The following is a 26,074-nucleotide window of genomic DNA, read 5'->3' as shown; positions in this document are numbered from 1 at the left end:
AAATTTTTTTAACCTAATTTTTAATCTATTTTTGTAGCAGTCATTTCAGCACCTCAGATTTTTTTATTTTTATTAAAATCTTGTTAGTCCTGTCACTCTTTTGTGGTCTTTTGCATCTTCCCAGTAGCTCCTCAGTCAGATTTTTCGCCGGATTGGATTATTTCTTGTTTCACTTTGGCTCAGTGTGGACCACTTTTTAGCCTTGAGCTCTCAGCCTGGGTATTTTCGTCATCATTGAGTTGTTTGATTTTGTTGCAGCTATTTTTCTGAATGAAATGTCAAAAAAGAAAACCCCAGTGTCTTAAAAAAAAAAAAAATTCTCAGTGCAACAGGACCATAACCATTACAGATGCTCATGGTGCTCACAATGTCTGAGATCCAACCACAATCCCTGTTGTCGTACATTCTGTGCATAGATGCCATGATAGAGAAAAGCAGAGAGAAAAGCTTTTTCATGATAAAACCAGTCCATCAGCATCTGAAACATCAGTCTCCATTGGTCCAGGAGCTACATTGTATGCTAAGGATGCATCAGTATCAAAAGTGTCCCCGTCACCCTCATCATTGAGCATCAGTAGAGCCATCTTTGAGCATCAGTAGAGCTCACCGGTGGTGGTCATTTTTAAATTCCCACCTGAAGAAGCGGAAGAATTCAACCTCATCTTCATTGATGTATCTTGTAACATCCCATGTAGCAAAAATCATGCTGAAGACTGGGGAACCATAATTCAAATAGCCTCTTATTGACCAAGTCAAGTGTGTGTTCCACTTCTGTAGGACCTGTCCATCAGAAATCTTATAAAACTGGAGTGTTTTCCAATACTGATCATTCAAGAGTCCCTAGCTCTCAGGGCTTGGACCTTGAAAGGTTCACGTTGTCTTCCCTGAACTTGCCAGACAATGTCTCACAGATCTTGCTAGCTGCCACAAGGGATTCCACTAAGGGGACACAGGGATTTAAATGGAAAGAGTTTGCCAGCTGATATGAGGGCAAGGCCATAGATCCCTTCACTTGTCCTGCACAGAAATTGCTTGAATTCCTTCTACATTTGTCAGAGGCAGCAAGAGGTATGATATCACTGGCCCTAACAGATTGGCCTTACTTTGCCAGGAATTCCCCAGTTGAACCTCTACCACATATGCTCATAGTATCTTAGCCAGTTTCCGTGGATGTGACCAGTGTGCACCAGGTTAGTTATTGCCTCCTCAGTTTCAGAGGTACAGCTAGGAAGGCCTTGTAGAACCAGATAGCCTTTCATATTTATAAGCAAACCATTAGGATTAATTACAACACCTGCTATCGATTCCCTTCAAATCAGTATCACATTTTGTTGACTTTTACAATTTGCTTCTAAATCCAATTTGATCTCCAGTATAGAAGGATCTACTAATCTCTGAAAATTAATTTAGATGGCATCGTTTGTCTATTCTATCATAGAAGAGCCATCAACTTATTTACCCTGCTTCACTCTCATACGGAATGGAGCACTTAATCTGTATCCATCTTACCTCCTGAATAAACTTCCGGAAATCACTAAAAACTTACCTGTTCAAAAAGGCATACCCTACTGACCCTACTTAAATACCAGAACTCTGCAACACTTTGAAACCAAAGAACGTAATGGACATAACTTAACTCTTGCTCTATACGATTCCCTAATATGTTTGTTCCACATGAACCTTATTCTACGATAACATCACTGTGTAACTGTTTATACCGGAATTGGCGAACGCCTTTACGATACTATGTAAGCCACATTGAGCCTGCAAATAGGTGGGAAAATGTGTAATACAAATGTAATAAATAAATATAGTCCAGGACGGATCTAAGCCTTTTAAGAAGCTCATTAACAATTAGTAGCGCCTCCCCAGCATACATGGTAATGATCAGGTGTCTTACAGTCACCTTACCCAGTTGGAGAGAGAGCTGTAGCTGACCAATGATTTGATTACCATAGGCCACAAGCAAGAGATCACAAGGTGCCAGTTTGCAGGGCACTTGAACCCCCTAAGGAGGCACAGACCGTAGAAGGCTACCCAGCACTGGCTTTGCTTCCCAGTTACAGATGTTGCCACCCAATCTCCACTAAGCTTCTTTGGATCCATTTCTTCTAAACAGGATTCCTTTGTGTTTATCCCGTACATTTATTTCATTCCATTATAGTTTTCATCTCCACCACCTCTTTTGGGAGGGCATGCAAGGTATCTGTCACTCAATGAAATCATCATTGTAACTTCTGAGGCTGTGTCAATCTCTCACACTAAAATCCTCCTGAATCTGAATCAAGAGTCCTTGAAGTCTGCATTCTCTGCTTTATAAAGATTAGGTGCGAAGTAGAAAAATGTTTGTTTTTAACTCATTGGCATAACCTTCATGTGACCACTCTTTTCTACAGTTCATGCTGTATGCTGCTTGATGAGCAGTGAAGGACTTTAGATATGGCCCATAATTTTTAAGCAGGGCCTGTTCAAAGGCTGCCAGGTCATTTTTCTCATATGATGATATGGCAGCTAGGAACTGTTGGTAGGAATCAGAAAATGCCCATGATAACACAGTAATCATATCTTGTTCCCTGTCAACCTATAAAACTTTTCAATACTTCATGTTTGGTGAAGGTGGTCCTTTATGGGGACTGTGCCCCCTTTCACAAAAGGGATGCCATTTCCTTAAGTCCCTTTACATCTGTGGGCTTAGCATTACCTGATGGAGACCTGTTCCAAGGTATGGATGGATGATCTGCTTTTACTTTCTGGTGTCCACATTGGAACCCGGGATATTCCTGTCTCTTCTCTGTAAATGTTCCTTATAGGCCTGCATGAGTGTTGTGTTCAGTCTTCAGCTTTCTATTCTGTCTTTATCTTCCTCCCATTTATAGAGTCTACTTGATGATTTTCATTTTTCCTTGCAGGACCTTTTCTATGGAATTCTCTCCCTCCATATCTAAATCCAAAGCCTCTTACCATGGCTTCAAAGTAGCTTTTTTTTTCTGAGTCTTTTAAGGGTAGATAATCGGGGTTTGTGGGTCGGTTGACCAGTACATGAGGCATTTCTTTATTATTCTGTTTTCTTTACCTTTGCCTTCCTATGAATTATTGTAGTTCGTTTTCCCTTTTCTGTTGCTTTCATGTTGTAAACTGCTTTGGTTCACATTATGAAAGGCAGTATACCAAATATCGATAAACTAAACTAAAGGCACCCTTTTCATAGGAGTACTACCCACCTGTGGCAGCCTAAGAAATTCCTGTTTATTTAGGCCACAGGGTTCCTCATCAGACCCTTCATCTTTGCTATCCATCCTCCTGTACTATGTGATGCTCCTGTACCCTGCTTTCCAGAGCTTCCACAAGCTGTGGGCACTGCCCAATTAACGCAACACATGTATCTTTCTTTTATTGAATGGGCATTTTCAGTTTCCAGCATGAACATCCTATGTGTACCTGTTCTCCCTTGCAATGTCTCTGTGTTCCATTTGTTTTGTTCCATTATCTCCACCAAATCCAGCTGCAGTTTAGCAGTTTTTGTTTGTAAGCTTAGGCATTGATGAGCCATATCAGTTATCTGTTTCTGCAGAAATACAAAACAGCTTGACAATTCTCTGTCATGTTGGACTTCATTTAAGGACCCAGTCATTCACTGCTCCCTATCTGCCAGGATCTGCCTACTTCTGAACACTTTGATTTCCTAATGAAGAGAATTCATTTTAACTTGCATGACACACTTCTCTTTTAATAAGCCCTCCATCTCCTTTTGTTGAGTGAGGTACTGTTTCCACACTGCCTCTGCAATTGGGGAGGCATCTTTATTCCCCCCATTGGCAACTTGATGCTGCTGCAGGACAGAGACTTTCTAATAAGCAGATCAATAAGTCTAAGCCCACCTCCTTTAGAGCATGAAAATGGGCTGTCAGTTCCCTGGTGTCCTGAACCTCACTGTTGAGTGAGTCATTAAGCTTTAGTGTTTATCTCAATAGATTGTATTTCTTATTCAGATCACTAAGCTACATTCTGCCCTTCCAAGGATAATTTTACTTCTACAAGGCTACCTTTCTCTTGTTTGAGCTCTCCGAGATCCTCTTGGGCTAACCCCAGCTCCCTTTTGGTAGTAGTTAGTTCCGTTTGTACTATGTCCATGAGCATGGTTAAGGCCTTTACCGCTTTTAATAATTTATCTTGGGTCATTGCCACCACACATGCATTCTGTGTGGAGGGGGAAGATGTGTCTTGGTCTCTACCACAGCTTTAGTTATGACTGCATGTACTTGTGAACTATGTGCCATTACCTCCTCTACAACAATTGAATTGTTAACTTTGTCAGTGTATTTGACAGCAACAAGCTACTATCTTGAAAAGAGCCTGAGAAACAAGGTCTTCCAACATAAGACCATATTGGAGGCTCTATAGAATTCATTCCACATGTTAGAGAAACAGTTGAAAATGATGGCATACCTATGTAAAAAAAGCTGCGTATTTTTTTCTTCATCTGTTTTTCCTTTCACTGGAAGCAAAAACCTTCACATAGCATAGTTCTAATAAGAATTACAGCCAATTCATTATCTTAATAAAAACAATCCTTCTAAAGCCTCAAACACTAAATACAAATGAGAAAAATAAAACAGAAGACACTCTCAAAATCAGAAGAGCAAGAAAGGCTGCTTATCAATAAGTATCTATATGAACTATCAATATCTCGGTTGAACCTCCAAATTACTGTGAAGGAAATACTAGTAATCACCACAGACCCCTACTGGTCACAGGTAGAAAAGACGTGCAAAAAATAACCTTGCAAGCACTCTAGAAAAACATGTCATATATTTAACTAACCTAAAGTCAATATCTTATATCTTACTGATTGGCAACAAGAACTTACACGATAATAATAAAAAATAAATAAAGGATTTATTTTACAGAGGCAAAATATGAAACAACATGTAACAGAAGAAAAAGCAAGAACAAAGATTCCTAATTCAATGTGTGAGATGATAAAACAAATGAAATGTTAGAAAAACACACATGCTCCCTACTATGAACATTATTTCTTAAAATACTCTGAATGTTCTCACTTCTTTTAGCATAGATAAACATATGACCTTGAAGGTGGTTTCCTTACTCTCCAGCTGGCACATAGAGTTGTTTTTCTTGGTAAGAGAAGGATCACAGTCAGGATAACAGTGTTGAGTAAGATCAGGATAGAAATCCCCCGTGCCACTAACAAGTGCATTTTATGCTATCTTATCAGTACTGACATTTGAATCACAGTAGCATATTGATATGTGATTGGTCTGGACCCAATTGCTAGAGATATGATAGTTGCATGAATGTATTTGACCTCTCGAGAAATATTTCTTCTTTTTCTTTATATTTATTAAGCATTTTAAAACAATATAAACAAGCACAACAAATCTTCTTCCATAAGAAAAATGAGTAATTACAAAGAAAAGAGAAACTAAAGGCAAATGAAAAAAAAATGAGTATAAATCAAGCAAATACTCCATTAGTTCCCAACAATTTAAGAGGGCAAAATAATGATATCAAGGGAGTTTTCAAGAAAAATATATTTCAAAGAAGAAATAACCTTAACACTCAAACGGCAAATCTTAATTAAATGTTAGCCATCACGATCCTCATTAGGAGTTAAAATAAAAGTTACTAGAATTAGGCACTTTTTAGCATCCAGAAAGCTGTTCAGCTGATCAGGGACATTAAAAAAACATAATTATTCCCCAAATATTCAGCAGTACATTTGCAAGGATATCTAGGGAAAATTATTGCATTATTCCTGCTAAATCTGGAAATATCCAAATGTTATGTCCCAGAAATAGTGTTTGAGTATTGCAAAAATAAAGACGCAAGATCAAATTCAGATCTTATTTGAATACTAGTGTCAGAAATAAGGTAGCATTTACTATAATATAAAGGTAGCGGGTTCCAAAAGGTTTGTTGACTCTACTTCCAAAGATGTTAATAATTCCATTCCTTCATGTTGATGACCAGAATAAACACCACTTTAGGTGGATATCATCAGAAAGCCAGTAGTACAGATGTATATAAGCTAAACGTTTGTGAAGCACTGTACAGATATTATGATGTGGGGGAGGGGGTTCTCCACAAGTAGTAGTACTATTTACCTCCCTGATAGCAAAGGGGAAATGCTCTGAATAGGGGGGGGGGGGTACTATTTGTGAAACCTGTTGTAGGATATGGTTGTTACACACACACATAAATATATATATGTATATATATATATATGTGTGTGTGTGTGTGTGTGTGTGTATTTACCTGTAGAGGCTTTGATATGGGAACCTGCAGGTCAGTGACAGCATGGTGATACAGTAGCAACATATGTACTGGGTGCTTTAACATGGCGTTACTGTGGAGCTCATTAAAGTAACAGGCCATTAGAATTAAAGAGCTGAGCCAGGGTTCCATCCTGGCTTGACTTTTTGTTTTTGGTCTGTAGGTTTGTATCATGCAGCCTTTTTGTCTTTGTGCTGCTGTGCCCTCTACTGACTCTTTGTTTCCATCTCTGCTCTCTGTCTTATTCAGTCATATTCTTACTTCCTGCACTTTTCATTTCAGGTATCAGAAAGCTTGGCCCCCATACCACCTGCTCAGTTTGTCTGCGCACCAGACAGCGAGCATATGCTACTGGCAGCTCCAGCTCAGTACCTCCTGGAGAAGTTCCTTCAGCATGCCACGTACAAACTCTTCCCAAAGGCTATTCACAATTTCAGAAATCCTGTGCTGGCTGTTGACTGCTATTTGAATATTGGACCAGAGGTAAAAATAATTGCTGTAGTTTTTATTGAGTTCTCTAAAGAGAGATCTGCTTGGAAAACTTGAGGTAGATGCGCACCATGCTATGCCAAATGTTGGTGGTATGCAGATACATTCAGCTGGTTGCAGAAATTTCTGGTGCTTATGCATGCTCCTTTCTTCCCATGCCCTGTCAGATCATTTTTCCACTAAGTTTTTTTTTTACACAGTCCATTGCCAGTGTCAGCTGATTAGTCTATCCTGGTGCCCACCATGTTGAAGACAGCTATAGTACAGGACCCAATATTCAAAAAGAAACTGAACTCCTAAATTTATGCAGGGAGTGCCAATTCTGTAATGGCATCTAGGTACTCAGATTCCATTATAGAATACTAGCATAACCCAGCATTGACTTGCCTTCCATTTAGATGCCTGCACTTACACCAGCTTTAGAGCTGACATAACTGAACACACCAACCATGTCCCACCCATGCTCCACCATTCATTTGCATGCTATAGCACTTACCCATGCCCTTATATAATAGCACTTATGGCATTTACACACACAAAGGAGCATCTAACATCAGGAGCCCAGTTATAGAATTGCCCTTCACGCTCCTAAATTTGTGCCCTAATTACTACTACTACTATAAATCAGCCAAACTTATATGAACATAAATTTGCTGCTGAAAATTCTTCTTAAATTAGGAGCTTAATGGTTATAAACTTAGACTTGCCTTTCATTCATTTGGATTTATTTTTTTATTCTGTTGTTAGAATTCTCAAACTTACATATACTCAAATGCAAGAAAGAAATATACAAGTCTACATTACAGGGAGACCTGGAGTACAAATCATAAAGAAAAGAAAAAAAGAGGCAATTTGAGCAGCTATACAATTACACTGCCACATTTACACCTATACAATTAGATCTCTTTCAACTAACTCCCCATCAAACTGGCAATCTCTATAATAAACAAGAAGAAATCATTTCAGTCAGTCACATATACAGGAACAGCCACTAACAGAATCTGGTCTTCCTTCCAACTACCAACCCATGACAGTAAAACATTGCCTCCTAAAATACTGAACCTCACAGTGCATACTAGACCCTTGTCCTAGTTACTTTATGAAGGAAGCTTCTAATGTATTCATTAATCTGCTTTAGCAGCATATTTCCTTCCACGCCACTTTCCCTGATAATAAAGGCTCTATTATCCTAACATCAATACCAAAGCATAATTCTATCACCACAACTGATATAGCAAACTACAGACCAATAGCTTCCATTCCTTTGACGATAAAGGTGATGGAAGGAATAGTAGCAGTACAAACTATGGGACTACCTTTCACATTTCTCCATTCTACACAAATTGCAATGAGGTTTCAGACCATGCTATAGCACTGAGACTGTCCTTACTATCCTAGTATCAAATCTCAGAAAATAAATTAGCATAGGGTCTAAGATCTTAATAATACAGTTCGATATGTCTAGCACATTTGATGTAGTAGATCATAATATCCTACTAAACATACTAGACAACTTTGGTATATGTGGCACAGTCCACAAATGGTTTCAAGAATTCCTGAAATCAAGATCTTACAAAGTGAAAACGAAAGAAGCCTTATCCTCTCCTTGGTCCCTGGACTGTGGCGTCTCTCAGGGCTCTCCACTATCGCCCATACTGTTTAATGATGTCACCACTAGGTAACAGACTAGAAACAGCAGGATTCAAAACATTCATATATGCTGACAATGTTACCATATACATAACCTTCAAAACGAACATTCAAGACATCTTACAAAAGGCAAAACTTGGCTTAAATTTGGTGGAAACCTGGGCCTCAGAATCCAACTAAATAAAGGAAAAACTAAATTCATGGTCATTAGCAACCTATTTGACCAAAATGACTACAACAGTTTCACAATTGACAGCACTTCATTCCCCGTTGACAGTAATCTGAAAATTCTAGGTATAATTACAGACATTTAACATTTGATACTCAATTTCCTCAGTAATCACACAATCTTTTAGGTCTCTTTGGAAACTAAAAATGATCAGACCCTATTTCTAATCAGAAACATTCAGACTATTGGTAAGAATCATTAACATTATCCCAATTTGATTATTGTAATGCCATATATGCTGGCTGTAAGGAGTACCTGTTGAAAAAAACTCCAAACAGCTCAAACACTGCAGCCAAGTTCATATACAAAATCTCTCGTTTTGAAAGTGCCTCCCCTTTATTAATCAAATTACACTGGCTTCCCATCAAAGCGAGAATCACCTTTAAATTATGTACCTTTATCTTTCAAATCCTAAATGGCACAGCTTCCGACTATATGGCACCATTAATAATCTTACCTCAAAGAAGCACTAAATATGAGGCAAGAAACTATCTCAGACTACACCTCCCAAATTGCAAAAAAGTGATCTACAAAACTGTCTACTCTGCAGACTTCATTTACCTTGGAACCAAATGGTAGAACTTCTTACCACCCAAAATAAGAAATATACAGGAATATACTAGATTCTGTAATCCTCAAGTCGTTCCTATTCAAACAAACCCTCACAAAGAACAACCGTATCTCAAACAACTAATTATTACCCAAATTGGTTATTACTCTATTTACCATTAACCTTCCCTTTGCTTCATGTACAATTTCTCATTCACAATAGATTTTCTAAATGTTAAAACATCCATAGCTATCCCAGTACGTTTATGATACTATATTGTAAAATTGGATTCTTACAACAAATTTTTTTTTTTTTTAAATTTGTATCCCGCACTTTTTCCCACTCATGGCAGGCGCAATACTTTCTTATGCATTATTCTTTGTTATGTATCCAATACTGTTTATTGTAAGCATCATTGAACTCAAACTTGTTTGGGATAATGTGGGATATAAATGTCACAAATAAAATTTCACTTTTTTATCTGTCAGAAACCACTCTAATTGAGATGAATCAAAGAAAGTATAACTAGAATCAGAAGTTTTTATCAAGCACTTGCAGGGAAACTGGAAAAAAAAAAGCTTGCCCCTATTCCAAGCACACATAGTTTCACTTGAAAAAAATTGTTTTCTACTTAACTGTGTGGCACAAGCCACGTCAGGAAACATTTGAAACTTTCCATCACAAAACAGATCATCCTTTTTTCCGAAATAGGACCTTAATACTATTACCTTATCCTTTTCAGATAAAGATACCAAAAGGGTGACTCACTGTGAGAAATTATCCTGTGATGTTTCAAGGAATTGTGTCAAATTAAATAGTTCAACTGGACCCATAACATCAGACTTGCCTTCCTTCTGGGAAATCTGTTTCACATTCTTTGGAATATAATGACATAGGGAAAACTGAATATTGTCAGATTCAGAAATTAACAATACTACTTTGAGACATTTCTGAAAAAGAATCTCAGGTGATAATAAAAGACATACAGGAGAATTCAATATTCTTACATTTTTTTACACCTAGCTTGGTTTTCCACGGCCTCTAATTGCCTATAAAGATCCAAGCTATCTTTAATTACTTAGGATCCAATAGCCTATAAATTACTACTCTTAGGGGCCCTTTTACAAAGGGTCTATGTGCTTGTCAAATCGGCATTACTGCCTGGCAGTAATTCTGAGTTTGGTGCGCACTGAAAACATGTGGTAGAAAATAATTTTCTACTTTCTACCGTGGAGTATTCCCAGCGGTAATCAGCAGTTGGCACACGCTGGACAATTACTGCGCGGGTAACACGTGAGCCCTTACCGCTAAGTCAGTGGGTATCTTAGGCCATAGATGCACTCTGGTTTTCATTTTGCCGCACGTCCATTTCCTGGCCCACAACCCTTTTTCCCAGACGAGCTGGAGAAATGGTCCAGTGCGCATCCAATACATGCACCCATACTACCACAGGCCACTTTTTGGCACGCTTTTGTAAAAAGGCCCCTTAGTTTCTAAGGCATTCAGATGCTCCTCCATATTAGCCATCTTAGTCTCAATATTACCAGCACTAGTAACTATTTGAGATGAGAAATCGCATAACTGAGAAACTGGTCTTTTCAAAAGATTCAGCAAATCCGCACTATCTTCCAAACATTAACCAAACTCACTTCCACAGGAGGAATTAATTCCTCTGAAGATGAAAACTCTTTCCACAGCACTGACTGCAAAGGCCTGGGAGACTCATTTGATGGTGACGTAGAAGGCAGATTCAGGTTGGAAATACCTTCTCTCAGAGGGTTTGCACTCTTTTTGGGGGCATGTCCAGGCAACTGGATGGATTTTGCCAGTCTGCCCGTTTGTCCGGATTTCTGGACAAACAGGCAGATTGCTAGCCTCCCCTCCCCTTACTTACTAGTGCCCTGGTGGTCTAGTGACCTCTTCTGCCTTCAGGACAGGAAAGAGCCCCCTCTTTCCTGCCCAGAGCGCTGCCCTGCATGCATCCTTCCTGTTGCTGATCCTCTGAGCCAATTCAAAATGGCCGCTGAGAGTTGAAGAGACCTCGCGAGACTTCAACTCTTGGTGGCCATTTTGACTCGGCGCCGAGGATCACCAACATGAAGGATGCATGTAGGGCAGGAAAGAGGTGGCTCTTACCTGCCCCGAAGAGGTCACTAGACCACCAGGGCAGTAGTAAGGTAAGGGGAGGGGGGTGATGGGGAGGGGGGGAGGGCGATGGGATATGTGACAGGGGGGAGGGGAAAATGTGATGGGGCGGAGCGAGGGTGTGACAGGGGGATGGAGCGGGGTGTGTGGTGGGGCAGGGCATGTGTCCTTTTTGGGGGACAAAATATGGTAACCCTAGTTTGGACAATCCTTTAACACCTCTGGACTCAAAGAAGGCATAGGTGGAAGTGGAGTAGGTCAATTCCCAAGCTTAATTAAACTCCAGAGAGAGATGTAGAAGAAGAGACTGCTGGAGAGAGAACTGGCCCCGATCTCACATGTTTGTCTATTGTCCCAGTGAACTTTAAAGCAGTCTTAGATGAAGGCCTCTGCATTATGCTAGTGACAGCATTTAATTTGGACCACTAAACTGTTGTAAAGAGTTGATCAGAATGTTCTTTGTCCGTATTCCTGGTATAATCACGACCCTGTGTTCTTGTGACTCCACGTTACTCATATACACACATAAACATGGATCATCAACCCACAGACTCTCTGTGTTTAGTTTCTGTGAAAAGTACAATTGCCTAGTCTACAGAGAATAACACTAGGAACCAGATCCAACTGGATGAAGTGGAGCAAGGCTCAGCAAATTAGGCCTTTGATGAAGAAGCCTTTGAAAAGATTGCAGTGTTGTAGGAGCAAGCGATGGACTTCTCCCATCATCACACATGCTGTACCACCTCAAGCTGTCTATGTAGTGAAGCACTACATAAGCTGTACCTGTTGTCATCTGAATTTTGACTCATTCATAGGTTTGTAATTAAGGGACCACCTTGATATATAATCCCAACTGTATTTTTTCCATTGATTATTGAAAGAGTAACATTTTAAGTCTTACAGCACACTTGCGCTAGGTTGAATAGGCTTTTGCTTGGTTTGTATTCTAAACCCATTTCATATTTGATGGTTTCAGGTGGCCATATGCTGTGTTAGTTCCAGGCCGCACTCTGTCAACGTGAACTGCGAGGGGGTGACTTTTAGTGGATTGCTCCTATATCTTTGTGACTCCTTTGTGGGTGCAGATCTTCTTAAGAAGTTCAAATTTCTCAAAGGTAAATCTGCTTCTGTATCTGTGTTGATAGTTACTCTCACTTGGTTTAAATGGTGACCCATAGCAGTAATCTAGCGGTACTACCAGTATAGGGTCAAGCTTTTTTCCAAGATGGGTGAGGGGAGAGACTGGCAGTTTGACTGCTAGCAGTAGTTCTTTGAGACTATCACTAGAGGGTCGCCTGTGCCATTTTGAACCTGGCAGAGGCAGGAGCAGCAGGGGATTGCTCCTGCCTTAGACCACCACAGTTTGATAGCAGTAGCTATAGTGGGGGAGAGGGTCTTCAAGGTCAAGGTTATGTCTTTTTGAGGGTGGGATCTTCGGGGGTGGGGAAGCACTCTGTACTATTAATTTGGAAAAGTTTCAGCCTCTTTAAGAAGGCTCTGTGTGAGCAACAAGCTGAGCGTTAGTGGGCCCCATGCTCCCAGGGAGCTGAATAACAGCTTATGAGGTTGATTGCAAGTTACTATTCATTCAAAGCTGGAGTCACTAATCTGCAGAACTGAGTTACTGCAGATTGATGTCTTCCTTGATAAACTAAATTGCAGCAAAATGCTATATTTTACTGCAGCTTAGTAACATCCCCTTAAGAGAGTAATTTTTTAAAGCTATTTCTGCAGGTAAAATGGTGCTTTATCCATGGAAATTATCTAGCTTATATGCACTGTCCTATAGGATACTCCCACAGTCCATGAGGTTAGGGAGGTTACCCAGGTGTTGGGTAGGCCATATCACAGAAATTCCTGGGGCTAAGCATATCATTTGAAACTGTGCTACCTCATTGATCTCTCTGTATGTTAGTTACCTCTTTCAAGCTACATAATCTGAAACCCCTAAGTCACTGGATGGTGCTGGGTGATTAATAGGAGTAGCCACACGTCTGAAGAGTGGAGAAGTACTTGGAGTTGAAAGGCAGCACTTCCGTTGAAGAGAGAGAGAACTGGGTCTTTCTTGCTTGGCAGAGGATAGTTGCAGCAGTAGATGAATGGCTAATATATCTGATAGGAGGGAAAGCACAGCTGCAGGAAATCTGTTCAAGTTATAGTTTACTTGTCATTCAACACTGTGGCAACTAAGAGCATGAGCAGCTTTTTATTGAACTGGAAGCCTAGAAAACTCATTATAACAAAAGAGTTCTCATGTTCAACCTTCATCTGCCAGTTTAGGTGCTTCACAAAGAAAGTAAACAGGTTTTTGTTGTTCTAGTGGTGCTCACAGTATACATTAGCAGCTGTATTTGATATGTAGCATTTTATATTGTACTTGGATTGCAGACAGTTCTCACTTTGCACCAGTGCAGGGCTGGACTGACAGTGTTCTGGGTCCTCGGGCAGTAAGGGCCATGGGCCCCTAACCACCAATCAAAAGTGATTAAATGGAACCTAGGGGAGAGTGGGGCCCCTACTGCTGTGGACCCTCAGGCACTGCCCTATTGTTTAAATAGTCAGTCTGCCCCTTGGCCAGGTCAATTATGTATGCAAAGTTTGGGTGTACTTTATTATTTTCAGGTTTGTAGGGGGGGGGGGGTTGTTTTTTAGGTTAGGGGGGTTTTTTGTGGGCGGTCCGTTTCCTCCTCCCTTCCATCTCCATCAGTTTTGCCTATAGCAGTGACATTCCTTGCCTGGTGGCCATGTGCCAGGGCTCCTTCCATATCCCTGAGTCCAGCCACCAAGTGACAGCTTTAATGAGAATGACTACCTTACTCCAGAGGATTATGGATGCTGCCTCTATGGCATCTCCAGCCCTGGCTGATCCAAACTCAACTTGGGGATTGAGCTGGACCTTGCACATGGCAGCTCATAGCATTTCACACACACTCCAACATACAGTGGAGGAATATGCTTCACCACTAATTTATTTAGGGTAATGGACCATCAGTAGTAATTCACATCTACAATGAGATGTTAGACTGGTTAATATAACCGATCACTTTTATCGTCATCAGTCCATTTAGTAACTTCATCATTTCTTCAATCCTAAGGTTTTTTTTTCTTTACAAAAACTTTTTTTTAAAAGAAGGGCTGTAGTTAACTTATCTTATTGAGGCGAGATCACTATTACCCTAAATAAATTAGCAGTGAAGGATATTCCACTAGTGTATGTTGGAATGTGTGTGATATAGTTTTAACACTGGTGTAGTTCATTGTTAGATATTGGCCTTTGGAAGGCTTTTCAATCTCACAGCATTAGCCACCTTAGTGCCTGGGACTGAGAGCCCTGAGTCAGAAATTCTCTGACACAGACCCAGGAGCCACAGAGTATCTGAGATGGGACCTGCCCCTTCCACCTCCGAGATCTGACCTACCTTCTTTTTATTCAGATTTATCTCATCCATATTCATTGTGGGTATCCTGAAAACCCATCTGGCCAGGTACTCCATGAGGTCTGGGTTGAAAACCACTGATCTAGAAGAGCCTTGTAAGAAGAAGAGCAGTACATTTGTTGCAGCCTTGTAACTTCAAAGTGACTGCGTTTGTTTTTTTGTCGTTTAGGTGCCACCCTTTGCGTCATTTGCCAAGACAGAAGCTCACTCCGTCAAACCATTGTCCGATTGGAGCTGGAAGATGTGTGGCAATTTCGTCTCCGAGATGAGTTTCAGACTGCCAACAGCAGCGATGACAAACCACTTTACTTTCTGACTGGGCGCCATGTATGAGGCCTGCAAGATGATTAAATTATTATGGGAGAATGCAGATCACTGTATAAAGTACAATCACTGTGGAGCAAAGTGCAACCAATATTTAAATAGACTAAAGATAAAAGAGCCAAAGAACCTAAATGATGATTGTTGACTTTAATTCATTCAGGTGTGAACGCCATGAACTTGGATTTAAGTTAAGGTCAGTCAGAGAAACTGCTTTCAGATAGCTGCAATGTGAGGGAGATGTAGATGAATTCTCCCTTGAAGTTGCATGGCGCTCTTTTGGAGAGCTTTCTCCTCCATCAGACTGTGACAGCAGCATCAGCCGGCCTGAGCATGTTCCATGGACCGTACATCCCTAGTATGGAGTTTGTGGAAGGTTACATGCTGAGTCAGGATGCCCTCACTCTCTCTTAAAAGCTGTGCTTCGGTGCAGTGTTACTCAGGGGTTTGAAATTTACCAAATGTTGTAGAAGATATTCGTACTAAAATAGTCTTGTTCTCTTTCTGTGCAGTGGTTAGAGTTAAGATTTGTACCTTGTAATTTTTATATATCTTGTTAACTGTGTGTTTTGGCAAAAATTTCCACAGGTGTTAAGTTTACACTACTTGGAAACCTGAACAAATCAGTAAATGCAGGGAGGTGCGTGTGTGAGTGTGTTTGATTGCACATGTAGTCCCCGTCCTGCTCTGTCTCCCTTTTGCTTTTTTGATTAACAGCACCATTGCACATAAACGCTACAGGAAAAGGGACGTATGATAAGGGCAAATCATGATGAGCTAGAAAAAAAAAAGAGAAACTGATAGGTCATTTAGTTTAGGCCTAACATTTCTGGTTTGAAAGGTTAAATTTATATATCATATACAAGAAATCAAATCTATTAGTGCGTTTGCTATATTGTTTTGGGGGTCAGTATTCAGTGTGGTTTAAGTGGGCAGGATAGGCTTCTGCCCACTTAAACCAAACTGAGCTGAAAACCAGGCTTTGCTTCTGAATATGGTCTCTGACCACCTTGGCACAATCTGGGACAGTGCCAAGGAGATTCAGGGTAGAGAATTGCATGGGGACAGAAATTTCACCCATCCCCACTGGAATCTAACACATCCCCGCTGTGTCCCCAGTGGAATCCCCTCACCCAAGTAATTTCCTCCATCCCCACCTATACTAAAATAACCCAACCTGTGGTAAAATAGCTCAACTTAACAGTTGCCCATGTTGATAATTTTCCCTCTTAGTGGTTATGGGGATTTCAATGCTATCAAACATATCCAGTAATTTTTTAGTACTATTATAATTGCCATGGCACAAGAAAAGGATAGGTAGGCTGGCCTGGCACTTCACTTCCACAGGGACCCTGCAGGGCCTGGGTCCATCCCCACAGAAGTCCTGTGGACCTTTAGGGGATCCCTGCGGGAACCACAGGATTCCCATTAACCCTGTTCCCATGCAGCATTCATTCAGGGCAGAGCCAGGGTGGACCTGGAAGTGATGTGGGCACAGGCTTTATTCAGTGCCACATAAAAAGCAGTCTTATCTTTGCCCGGTTAAGTATATGGGTACCGATACTGAATATCAGCTGGCACTCATGTCTTTTGGATTCACAAAAGGCCAGATATTCAGTGCCAGTATCCGACCAACTTTGAATATCTGGGTCTAATTTAGCCAGTAGCAGTGAGTGTTTAACAAAAAAAAAAAAAAAAAACGCTGACCACTGCCAGCTGAATATTGACCCATTCATTTTTAAGAATTAGCATTTCTTGTGCAAGACAATTCTCTTCACTTTGGAGGTATCTGAGTGTGTGGGGTATTCAGTGATGAAGGTGAGGAGCAAAATGTCATTGTGTTTCTTGTAACGTGTAACAAAATGACCCCAGCTATGAGAGGTGTATTAGGCAACTGATTTAATACATACTTATCCAGTGATTCAGTTCCTTAAGTATACATAAATAAACACCCCTTGCATAGCGCCCCTTGCACATCCTTAAAGCTCACTGTTAAGATATGGTGATGAAATTAGTCTTTCCCATGACAGTGTTGTGCACAAGAAAGTGCTCCAGCAAAGTAAATATATAAACAAGTTCTAGTTGAAGGATATAAACATGTTGAAAAATAAATAACCATTTGCCCCACCCAGTCTGCCTAGTCCTCATCCACTGTGTCACTACAGACTCTACTCATTCCTTGGTTATCTTATCCTCACCGTTGACCTCTTTTTCTGCCAAACAGGCAGGGATTCTGGCAGTATTTTGCATCCACTACCCTCATTTGTTGTTAAGTGCCACTGAGTTTGTGTTAACTCATGTGAACTTCTGGATAGTTGCCCTGAATTGTGTTCAGTCTTCAGTCAGGAAGCTAATTGTTAAGAACATAAGAATAGCCATACTGGGTCAGGCCAAGGGTCTATCTAGCCAAGTATCCTGCTTACAACCATGGCCAATCCAGGTCACAAGTACCTGGAAGAAACCCAGTTAGTAGTAACATTCCATGCTACCAATCCCAGGGCAAGCAGTGGCTTCCCCCTTGTCTCTCAATATGGACTTTTTCTCCAGGAACTTGTCCAAACCTTTTTTAAAACCAGATACACTAACCACATCATCTGGCAATGAATTCCTGAGCTTAACTATTCGCTGAGTGAAAAAATATTTCCTCCTATTTGTTTTAAAAGTATTTCCATGTAACTTCATTGAGTGTCCCCTAGTCTTCCTACTTTTTGAAAAAGTGAAAAAAATGATTCACTTTTACTTGTTCTACACCACTTAGGATTTTGTAAGCCTCTATCACATCCTGCCTCAGCCATCTCTTTTCCCAGTTGAAGAGCCCTAACTTCTTTAGCCTTTCCTCATACGAGAGCAGTTCCATCCTCTTTATTATATTGGTCATTCTTCTTTTAACCTTTTCTTATTCCATAGTCGTTGACAGAGTGGCATCCATACTGTTGTTGTTGTATCAATCCATCATATTGCCAGTCTTCCTCTTTTGCATTGACCTTCAACCTTGCCAAGCATAATGTCTTTCTCGAATTAACTTTTCTTTGCATGATGTGTTGGAAGTGTGAAAGTCCTGTCATTTGAGCTTCCAAGGAAAGCTTATAAGTACATAAGTATTGCCAAAGGTCCATCAAGCCCAGCATTCTGTTTCCAACAGTGGCCAATCCAGGTCACATACACCTGGCAAGATCCCCAAAAAGTACAAAACATTTTATATTGCTTATCCCAGAAATAGTGGATTTTCCCCAAGTCCATTTAATAATGGTCTATGGACTTTTCCTTTAGGAAGCCTTCAAACCTTTTTTAAACTCCGCTAAGCTAACCACCTTTACCACATTCTCTGGCAACGAATTCCAGAGGTTAAATACACGTTGAGTGAGGAAACATTTCTCCGATTTGTTTTAAATTTCCTACATTGTAGCTTCATCGCATGCCCCCTAGTCCAAGTATTTTTGGAAAGCGTAAACAGACACTTCACATCTACCTGTTCAACTCTACTCATTATTTTATAGACCTCAATCATATCTCTCCTCAGCCGTCTCTTCTCCAAGCTGAAGAGCCCTAGCCACATTAGCCTTTCCTCATAGGGAAGTCGTCCCATCCCCTTTATCATTTTCGTCGTCCTTCTCTGCACCTTTTCTAATTCCACTATATCTTTTTTGAGATGCGGCGACCAGAATTGAACACAATATTCAAGGTGCGGTTGCACCATGGAGCGATACAAAGGCATTATAACATCCTCATTTTTGTTTTCCATTCCTTTCCTAATAATACCTAACATTCTATTTGCTTTGTTAGCCGCAGCAGCACACTGAGCAGAGCATTTCAACGTATCATCGACGACACCTAGATCCCTTTCTTGGACCGTGACTGCTAACGTGGGAACTTGCATGACGTAGCTATAATTCGGGTTCCTCTTTCCCACATGCATCACTTTGCACTTGCTCACATTAAACGTCATCTGCCATTTAGACTCCCAGTCTCGTAAGGTCCTCTTGTAATTTTTCACAATCCTCCCATGATTTAACGACTTTGAATAACTTTGTGTCATCAGCAAATTTAATTACCTCACTAGTTACTCCCATCTCTAGGTCATTTATAAATATGTTAAAAAGCAGCGGTCCCAGCACAGACCCCTGGGGAACCCCACTAACTACTGAGCTTAGGTTTGATCTCTGGTATTTTTCTGAGTGTCTCTCGTTCCAGCTTCACTGCAAGAATTCCTTATCTTTGACCTTCCTTTACCAAGTGGAAGAAGTCAGAAACTTGAATATTTCTCTTGTGTTCTGCCTATAAAGCTGCTTTTACATACAAAAAGCAGCGTTTCTAAAATTGAGTGGCTATATACAGACATCAGTACACTTAAGTACTTACATGTACCACGTATAGGTGTTCTGAGGATGGAGTTGGAGCAGAGTTGTGTACTTGCTTAGAGTATATGCAAACCTTTACACTGGCCTCAAAGAAGGTGCACATTAGTTCATTGAATTTTTGTGCTACTGGGCTGCTTCTTGATGTCTGTTGCGTTTTATAAAATAGGTGTAGTAACCACATTTTTTAGGTATCCTGTTATCAAATTCCCTTTTACCACAGGTTTTCAACCCAGTCCTCGGTTTGAATTCAGTGGGGATATTCTGAAAACCCTGACTGGCTAGGTGTGCCCCGAAGACTACAAAGCTAATTAATATGCCCATTTTCCATTCCATCTCTAGTACTACAGGGCCCATCCAGTCTTCAGTTCTACCTTCATTTCTTTAGAATTGCTGACTCTCTCTACTGATCCCCTACTTTCTTCAGTTCTAGTGCTCTTGTCACCCCTCTAGCTCTTCTAGGAAACAGTTTAATTTCATTAACATCTCTGTGAAGACATTTCCAAATGTTAACTATTCAGTTCACCCCTTTTTCCCATATCATGACCCTTGTTAAACTGTTGCTATTGTAAATTGCTGTTTGCTTTTACATTAGTGAGATATTTGAGGTATTTTTATCCTTTCCTTTAGGATGTATGCATTGAGGTCTTTATGTTTAGCTTCATAAGGTCAGGTTTTACATCATTTTGGTAGCCTGTGTCTGGACTGCATCAGGATTCAACTCAGTACTATTGGTAATATGTCATCAACGATTTGAAATTTTCATCCTATGTTTGTTGGATACACTGATTTTTTTTCCTGGAATTGCGCCTAGATATTGGTTTGGTCATCAGTGATTTGAACAGAAGCATTATCGCCTTCTTTTTCTTTTCTACATCGCATACTCTCCAGGTTCACCTTAGATTATACCCCGGTCCTGTTTTGCATAGCATCAGCATTGAAATGATTGCAACCGTTAAGAGGTCTGCTTCTTCCATGGTGGTGGCCACAATTTTGTTACCAAGACTTTGAGGACTTGCACACATTACATCAGATTGAAAACTCCTGAGGCACTTTATTTTTGTTGGCTTATTTTTGCCTACTGGTTTTCTTCTGCTCCTCATAGTTCCCAGCCCTCTGTTGGGCTATAGCTTGTTTGTAGCCCAACTCAGTTTATGGAATGCTATAGCTTCCACTTGCAACTCCCTCTTTCTCTCCACTTCATGAAGCTCGCCCCTATCTGGTTAAGTTACTGCAGCAACAGTCCTTGGCCAGGATTCACAGACCATTATGCTTTAGAGAACTTGGTATACATGTGTGAGGGGAACCTAGCAAGGGTGAGGGCAGCCAAAGGGAAGGGTCACCTTCGAGGAAAACAGAATTATACCACAGAGCTAAATTTGGTGCATGGTTTGTTTGTTTTTTTTTAAACTTGTATTAACCACAACAAACAAAACTCCAAGAACAACATTATACCACAACACTCAAAACACACTTAGAAAGAATACATATTTCTGATATAACATATGTAGCTTTGTTTTTTTGAAAGAAACCTTCCCTCTTTCTCCCCCTTCTTTTCCAAATATTCTTCAGCTGTTCCTCAGTCATGGCCACAACTGCCAGCATTGTTCCTTCATGGCAGCCATGATGTTTATACACGCAAGCTCCTTATGTTTCAGTGCAAGTTTATTAATTCACTTACTCTTAGGAAGACATGGGTTTAGTACGCTGTAATCTTAAGCATGCCAGGATTAAGACAGGCAAACTAGCCATGTGCCCGGGACTCACGTGTTTGAGAGATGTGCTATCTCAATGGCTCCAAAGGTAGATTTTACCCCTGGTTAGCTAGAGTTGGCTTGGGAATACAGGAGCCATTACTACCCTCAGAGGTCTATCTGATATCCTCCAATTGGCAAGAGTAGTGGGTGTACAGTGCTTCTTACCTGCTGTTTCCTTTTCTGCTGGTTTTTCTGTGCAGTCAGATTTACAGGGGGGTTGGAAGTTAATTTATGAGAGTTTTAAAGGTGCTCATTTTCAAAGCACATACTTGTCTCAAAATGTCCAAAAAAACGTCCATCTGCCAACATCATCTAAATCATGATTTTTTTTAAGCACAAAATTAAGATGTGTTTCATTGCAGTTCATCCAAATAGTAAGTCGGTATGTCGGAGGCATGTTTTGGGCAGAAAAAGAGCGGGCCCAAAAGTAGGATATCTTTCAGCAATAATGGAACAGGAAAGGCAAAAAAGGACATTTATCTAGACATGTTTCAATCATATCTAAGTTACAAAATAGTGCTCTGACTGACCAGCTGACCACTGGAGAAATTAAGGCTTAATCCCTCCTTAATCCTTCTGAAAGGGAATACCAAGTTGTATGACAACTGCAGATATTATGTGCATACCCAACAGAGCAGCAAGCAGCTTCCAGGAGTAGCCTAGTGGTTAGTGCAGTGGACTGTGAACAAAGGGATTCGGGTTCAAATCCCACTCTACCTAGTACATTTGTGGTAGAAATTATGAGCCCTCCAAAATCACCAAATTACCTACTGTACCTAAATATAGGCGTCACCTGCAAGTTGGAGGTACAGTAGGTTTCATTCTGTTCCTGGAGGGTTCACAATACAAAATAAAGGTGCTATGGTGGGAATTGTACCTGGGTGCTATTGTTTAAAGTCCACTGCACTGACCACTAGGCTGCCCCTCTGATCTGCAGGGACGTCTGTGTGGCCATGTCTCTCAAAATGATGCCAGCCAGATGTTCTTGTGCCTGTTTTTTTGGCGTTTATAATTTGAACATGTCATTGTGGAAAATGGCTCTTCTTAGACATCTTCTGTGCAAAAATGTATATCTTCCTGTTGGAAAATAGCTCTAAGATGATTGTGGTGGTTTTTTCCATAATGAGCTAAACATCCTAATTCTGACTTGGATGTTTTTTTTCAAGAATGCCCCTCTACATGTATTTATATTTTGAAGGGGAGGTGAGGGCAGAGTGCTTTTTTGCCTAACGGCCACCAAAGGGAAATCCTGCCCTTAAGAACAGTGGCCAAATTCATTCACTCATAAGGAGTCCATCAAGGAGATGTAAGCATAAATACATAGCACATTGGATACAGGACAAGATACCCAGAAGTAGAAAGAATGCAGCCCAATGGGAATCTGAGTCCTAAGACCAGCTGGAATCTGAGCAATGGATTAGGACCTCACAGAGCAGAAATACACATAACAGATGTGTAACATAGATACAACCTAGTGCTGGAGCAGGGCAGATTAAACCCTGCTTGCTGGGCTGACCCAACTTGGCCAATCAGATAGACACACCCAACAGAGTTGGACATGGTAGGGAAGATGAGAGAACACTTCCGTCCCTGAAAGACATACAAGGAATAGGAACCCTGCTATTCCAAGAGGAGAGGAAGCTCATGCCCAGCACTATCAAGATCAGAACCAGCACCCTGTGACCCTGACCACATGTAATCCAAGTCCTTTCCCCTGAGACCTGCAGCCATGCCGTAGCCAGTCTGGGGAGCAGATTCCATACTAGGGAATCAAATCTAGGTTTCCTGCATGGAAGAATGGGCATTTCTATCCAACAATATAAATCTCATGGATCAGATGTACATTCCACTGTTCTAGAAAGTGCTTTAGAGGCAAAAATACTTTACATTTTCTTCATTGGTTTGGGTATGTGAATCATCATATGCAGTTATTTTCTTGGTCACTCGTAATACAATATGGTTCAGTTGCACATTAACAAAAAGATTTCCCAATTTCCAGGCACATTTGGGTCACATAGAGAATGGAGCAATAGGAGATTTTTCATATTTCTGTATTTTAACAATTAGATATATGTTTACATTTAACCTGGATTAATCAGACTAATTTCTAGTAAGACAGTCCATCTAGATATGCCAGTTAGAGTGGCTGGGCCCCTTCAGAGTTCTCTCTGCTTCTGAATACAATCATGAAATTCAAATGTGGCTTCCAGAAATGATTTAAGCCTTTCAGTTTCCATTTATCAGAACAACATAGGGTTTTGATAGGACAGCCTTAGAAAGCATGTATACATATTGGTGTTTGTTTAAATCTTTATACCTGGGGCAGGTTTAAATCTGAAACAAAATATCAAAAAAACATTTGTTAAAATGGGTTCATTTTCTCGCTGAAAATTCTTGGTGGGCATTCTGCATTTGGCATCATGATTGTAGCTTGTATTAATTCTACTGATTTTGAATTCCTTTTGATAGTTTTAGATCATAGAGGTTTTTGTCTCTTGTGTCAATTACAATGTAGAAGAACCAGTTCTGGTGATTGGGACAGTCGGAACTGCTTATCCTCATCCTCTCCATGCCCACACTGCCTGAGATGGCTCTTGCAACCACCAGAGACATCTCACCCTATCTTATACACACCAGCAAATAATTGAAATTTGTAGTTTTGTTAAGGTTTTCTTTTCTTTCTTTTTTTTGTTTGTTTTAAAACTGCATGTTTCATTTTCTGGCATTGGGGGAAAGCTAGAAGACAACAAAACAATGTCACTCTATTTCTCCTTTTGATGCAGTTCTAACTCCAGCAACAGCATACGTTTCTCGCATCTCTTACTGAAAAGAAGCCTGCTCAGACTTCTCAATCCCAGCTCTAAAATGGGGACGAGTTCCAGAAAAGAAATAATAGGAGAAGAGAGAGAAAGAAAAAGAGTTTACTACTATATTCATCTGCTATTTACTTCGGGGTTTTTGTTGTTAGTTTTTGTTTGTTTTGTTTGGGGGTGGGGAGGGGTGGGTTGGTAGTAGACATTCTGAATATAGTGGGGACAAACATTTCAGTGGACTTTTACCAGAGAAGGTAGAAGTGGGAATGTTGAAACTGCATTTACTTATATTGCATAGTATTAGGCAGCATAAAAAAAAAAAAACTCTCTTACAAAAAGGGTAAAATGTTTACAGATAGTAAAAGAAAAATAATATATTAAACTGAAGTGCAGAGTAAAAAGGTTTGCTTAACTGCTTTGGTTTCCAGTAGCTACCAGTAGTTCTGTCAGTGTAGCAGAATTCAGATTAATAGCTGATCTAAATCTCAGTGGTCCTGTGACAAGGGTTTGCCTTATCTATTTTTTACAAACATGCCTTTGTGCGAGTGTGGCAGAAAACATTGTGGTAAACAAAGGGATACCATTTGATTGTCGCTGGTGACGTGTGAATGTTTAAGCCTGGATGCAGAACTTGTGTCCTGGACTTGCAGCTTCTCTATCAATTTCTGTACACGTTGATGGGAAAGGAGGAGAAAAGTAAAAGGCCGACTCCATCACGAAATGCTCCGTTCTTTCCCTTTCATTTCTTCTGTTTTGTTTGCACTAAGTGATTTCCATTGCACATGCTTGAATATTGTAATTGCTGCATAACCTTGGGGTGTGTGATGAAAATGAGAAAAGATGAGGAACTTCCATCTAGAAGTTCTGAATAGCCTTTGGCTGCATTCAACCAAAGACAGCTTCACCCTTCATGGTTTGCAGTAGACGAGGAGGGATTGTTACAGAACATTTATATTGATGGTATCAATGGAAAGGTTGCACAGCGGAGCTTTGTCTCCATTTATGCTGTAAGTACAGGTTTTAGGGAGCTGGGATTTAGAGGGGAGGCCATCATTCAGTAGCTTTTAAAAGTTCTGTGCCTATGTTTACTTAATATCGGACCTTGCCATCAACAAGGAGATTGGTTTGAATGTATTAGGCCATCCTATTCTTTTTCTTCTAGATGTGTCAATTCTGGGAATGGTAAATGGTGAAAAGGTGAAATTTTAGTCTTACATGACTAATATTGAATGTAAACTACAGATTAGAATCAAGTCACTGCATTCAGATGCCTTTTTTCTGCTGTAACTTATGCAATTGTTTTTTGTCGTGATTTTTGAACGTGTGTCAAGTGTGCTACTTTCTGAGTGTACAGTTTTTCTTAACCAAAACGTGGTGAATTTGTTCACTAGTTCATCTACCTCATATTCTATTATGACTTGGAAAGGTGTGCAGTCGTGGCTAAAATTGTATTGTTAAAATGTTTCTCTTCTTTTAATTTGATGAGTATATTAAATTGCAATTTTAATTACAAAATTTTGCATATTTTTTTCTGAATTTTATTGCTCCTTTTTTAGCTGTTTCTTTAGTAATTTGAAGCAAGTTCCATCTTCAGTTATTTCTTGCTCACAAGCATTTACTTAAAAAAAAAAAAAAGGTTTCAGATTATGGACTTTTAACTCCGTCACTCAAGACTGAAAACACACCACGAAAGAGCTGCATTGTAGACTTACACACACATCAGATTCTGCCACCAATGCTAACTTATGTTGCCAGTGGTAATCTTTAAATCAGGTAGCAGTGCTTATTATTTCAAACAATTTCACTTACAAGAAAAGGTTTTTACCTGCTAAATTTGCAAAAGGTAAATAAAACGGTAACAAAATCTGTTTTAATTTTGAAAATCTTGTTCAATTCAGTTTATTAAACAGAATGGATTGCTTCAAACTCAATTCAGGTAGAACATGTACAGCCCCATTTTAGATAGAATGTAGAAATCTGAGACATCCAGATCAGGACATGTCAAATTTCGGCACTATTTTAGAAAAGAATCTG

General features: G+C 40.1%; 1 protein-coding gene across 2 annotated transcripts in view; it reads left to right on the top strand.

The window, feature by feature from the left end:
* GREB1L (GREB1 like retinoic acid receptor coactivator) overlaps positions 1-15,742 on the top strand; it is a 294,440-nt gene extending 278,698 nt beyond the window's left edge. For both annotated transcript variants that reach the window (XM_030212882.1, XM_030212875.1), the window contains 3 exons: positions 6,577-6,777; positions 12,334-12,472; positions 14,964-15,742. In XM_030212882.1, the coding sequence (XP_030068742.1) occupies positions 6,577-6,777; positions 12,334-12,472; positions 14,964-15,127 (504 nt within the window). In that variant the 3' untranslated portion in view covers positions 15,128-15,742. The remainder of the gene's footprint in view (positions 1-6,576; positions 6,778-12,333; positions 12,473-14,963) is intronic.
* The last annotated feature ends 10,332 nt before the right edge of the window (positions 15,743-26,074 follow it).

Source organism: Microcaecilia unicolor, chromosome 1 (assembly GCF_901765095.1).
Source record: "Microcaecilia unicolor chromosome 1, aMicUni1.1, whole genome shotgun sequence".
In the NCBI taxonomy this organism is placed as follows: Eukaryota; Metazoa; Chordata; class Amphibia; order Gymnophiona; family Siphonopidae; genus Microcaecilia; species Microcaecilia unicolor.
Note: the sequence above shows the minus strand (reverse complement) of the source record. Positions and strands in the feature narration are given on the sequence as shown.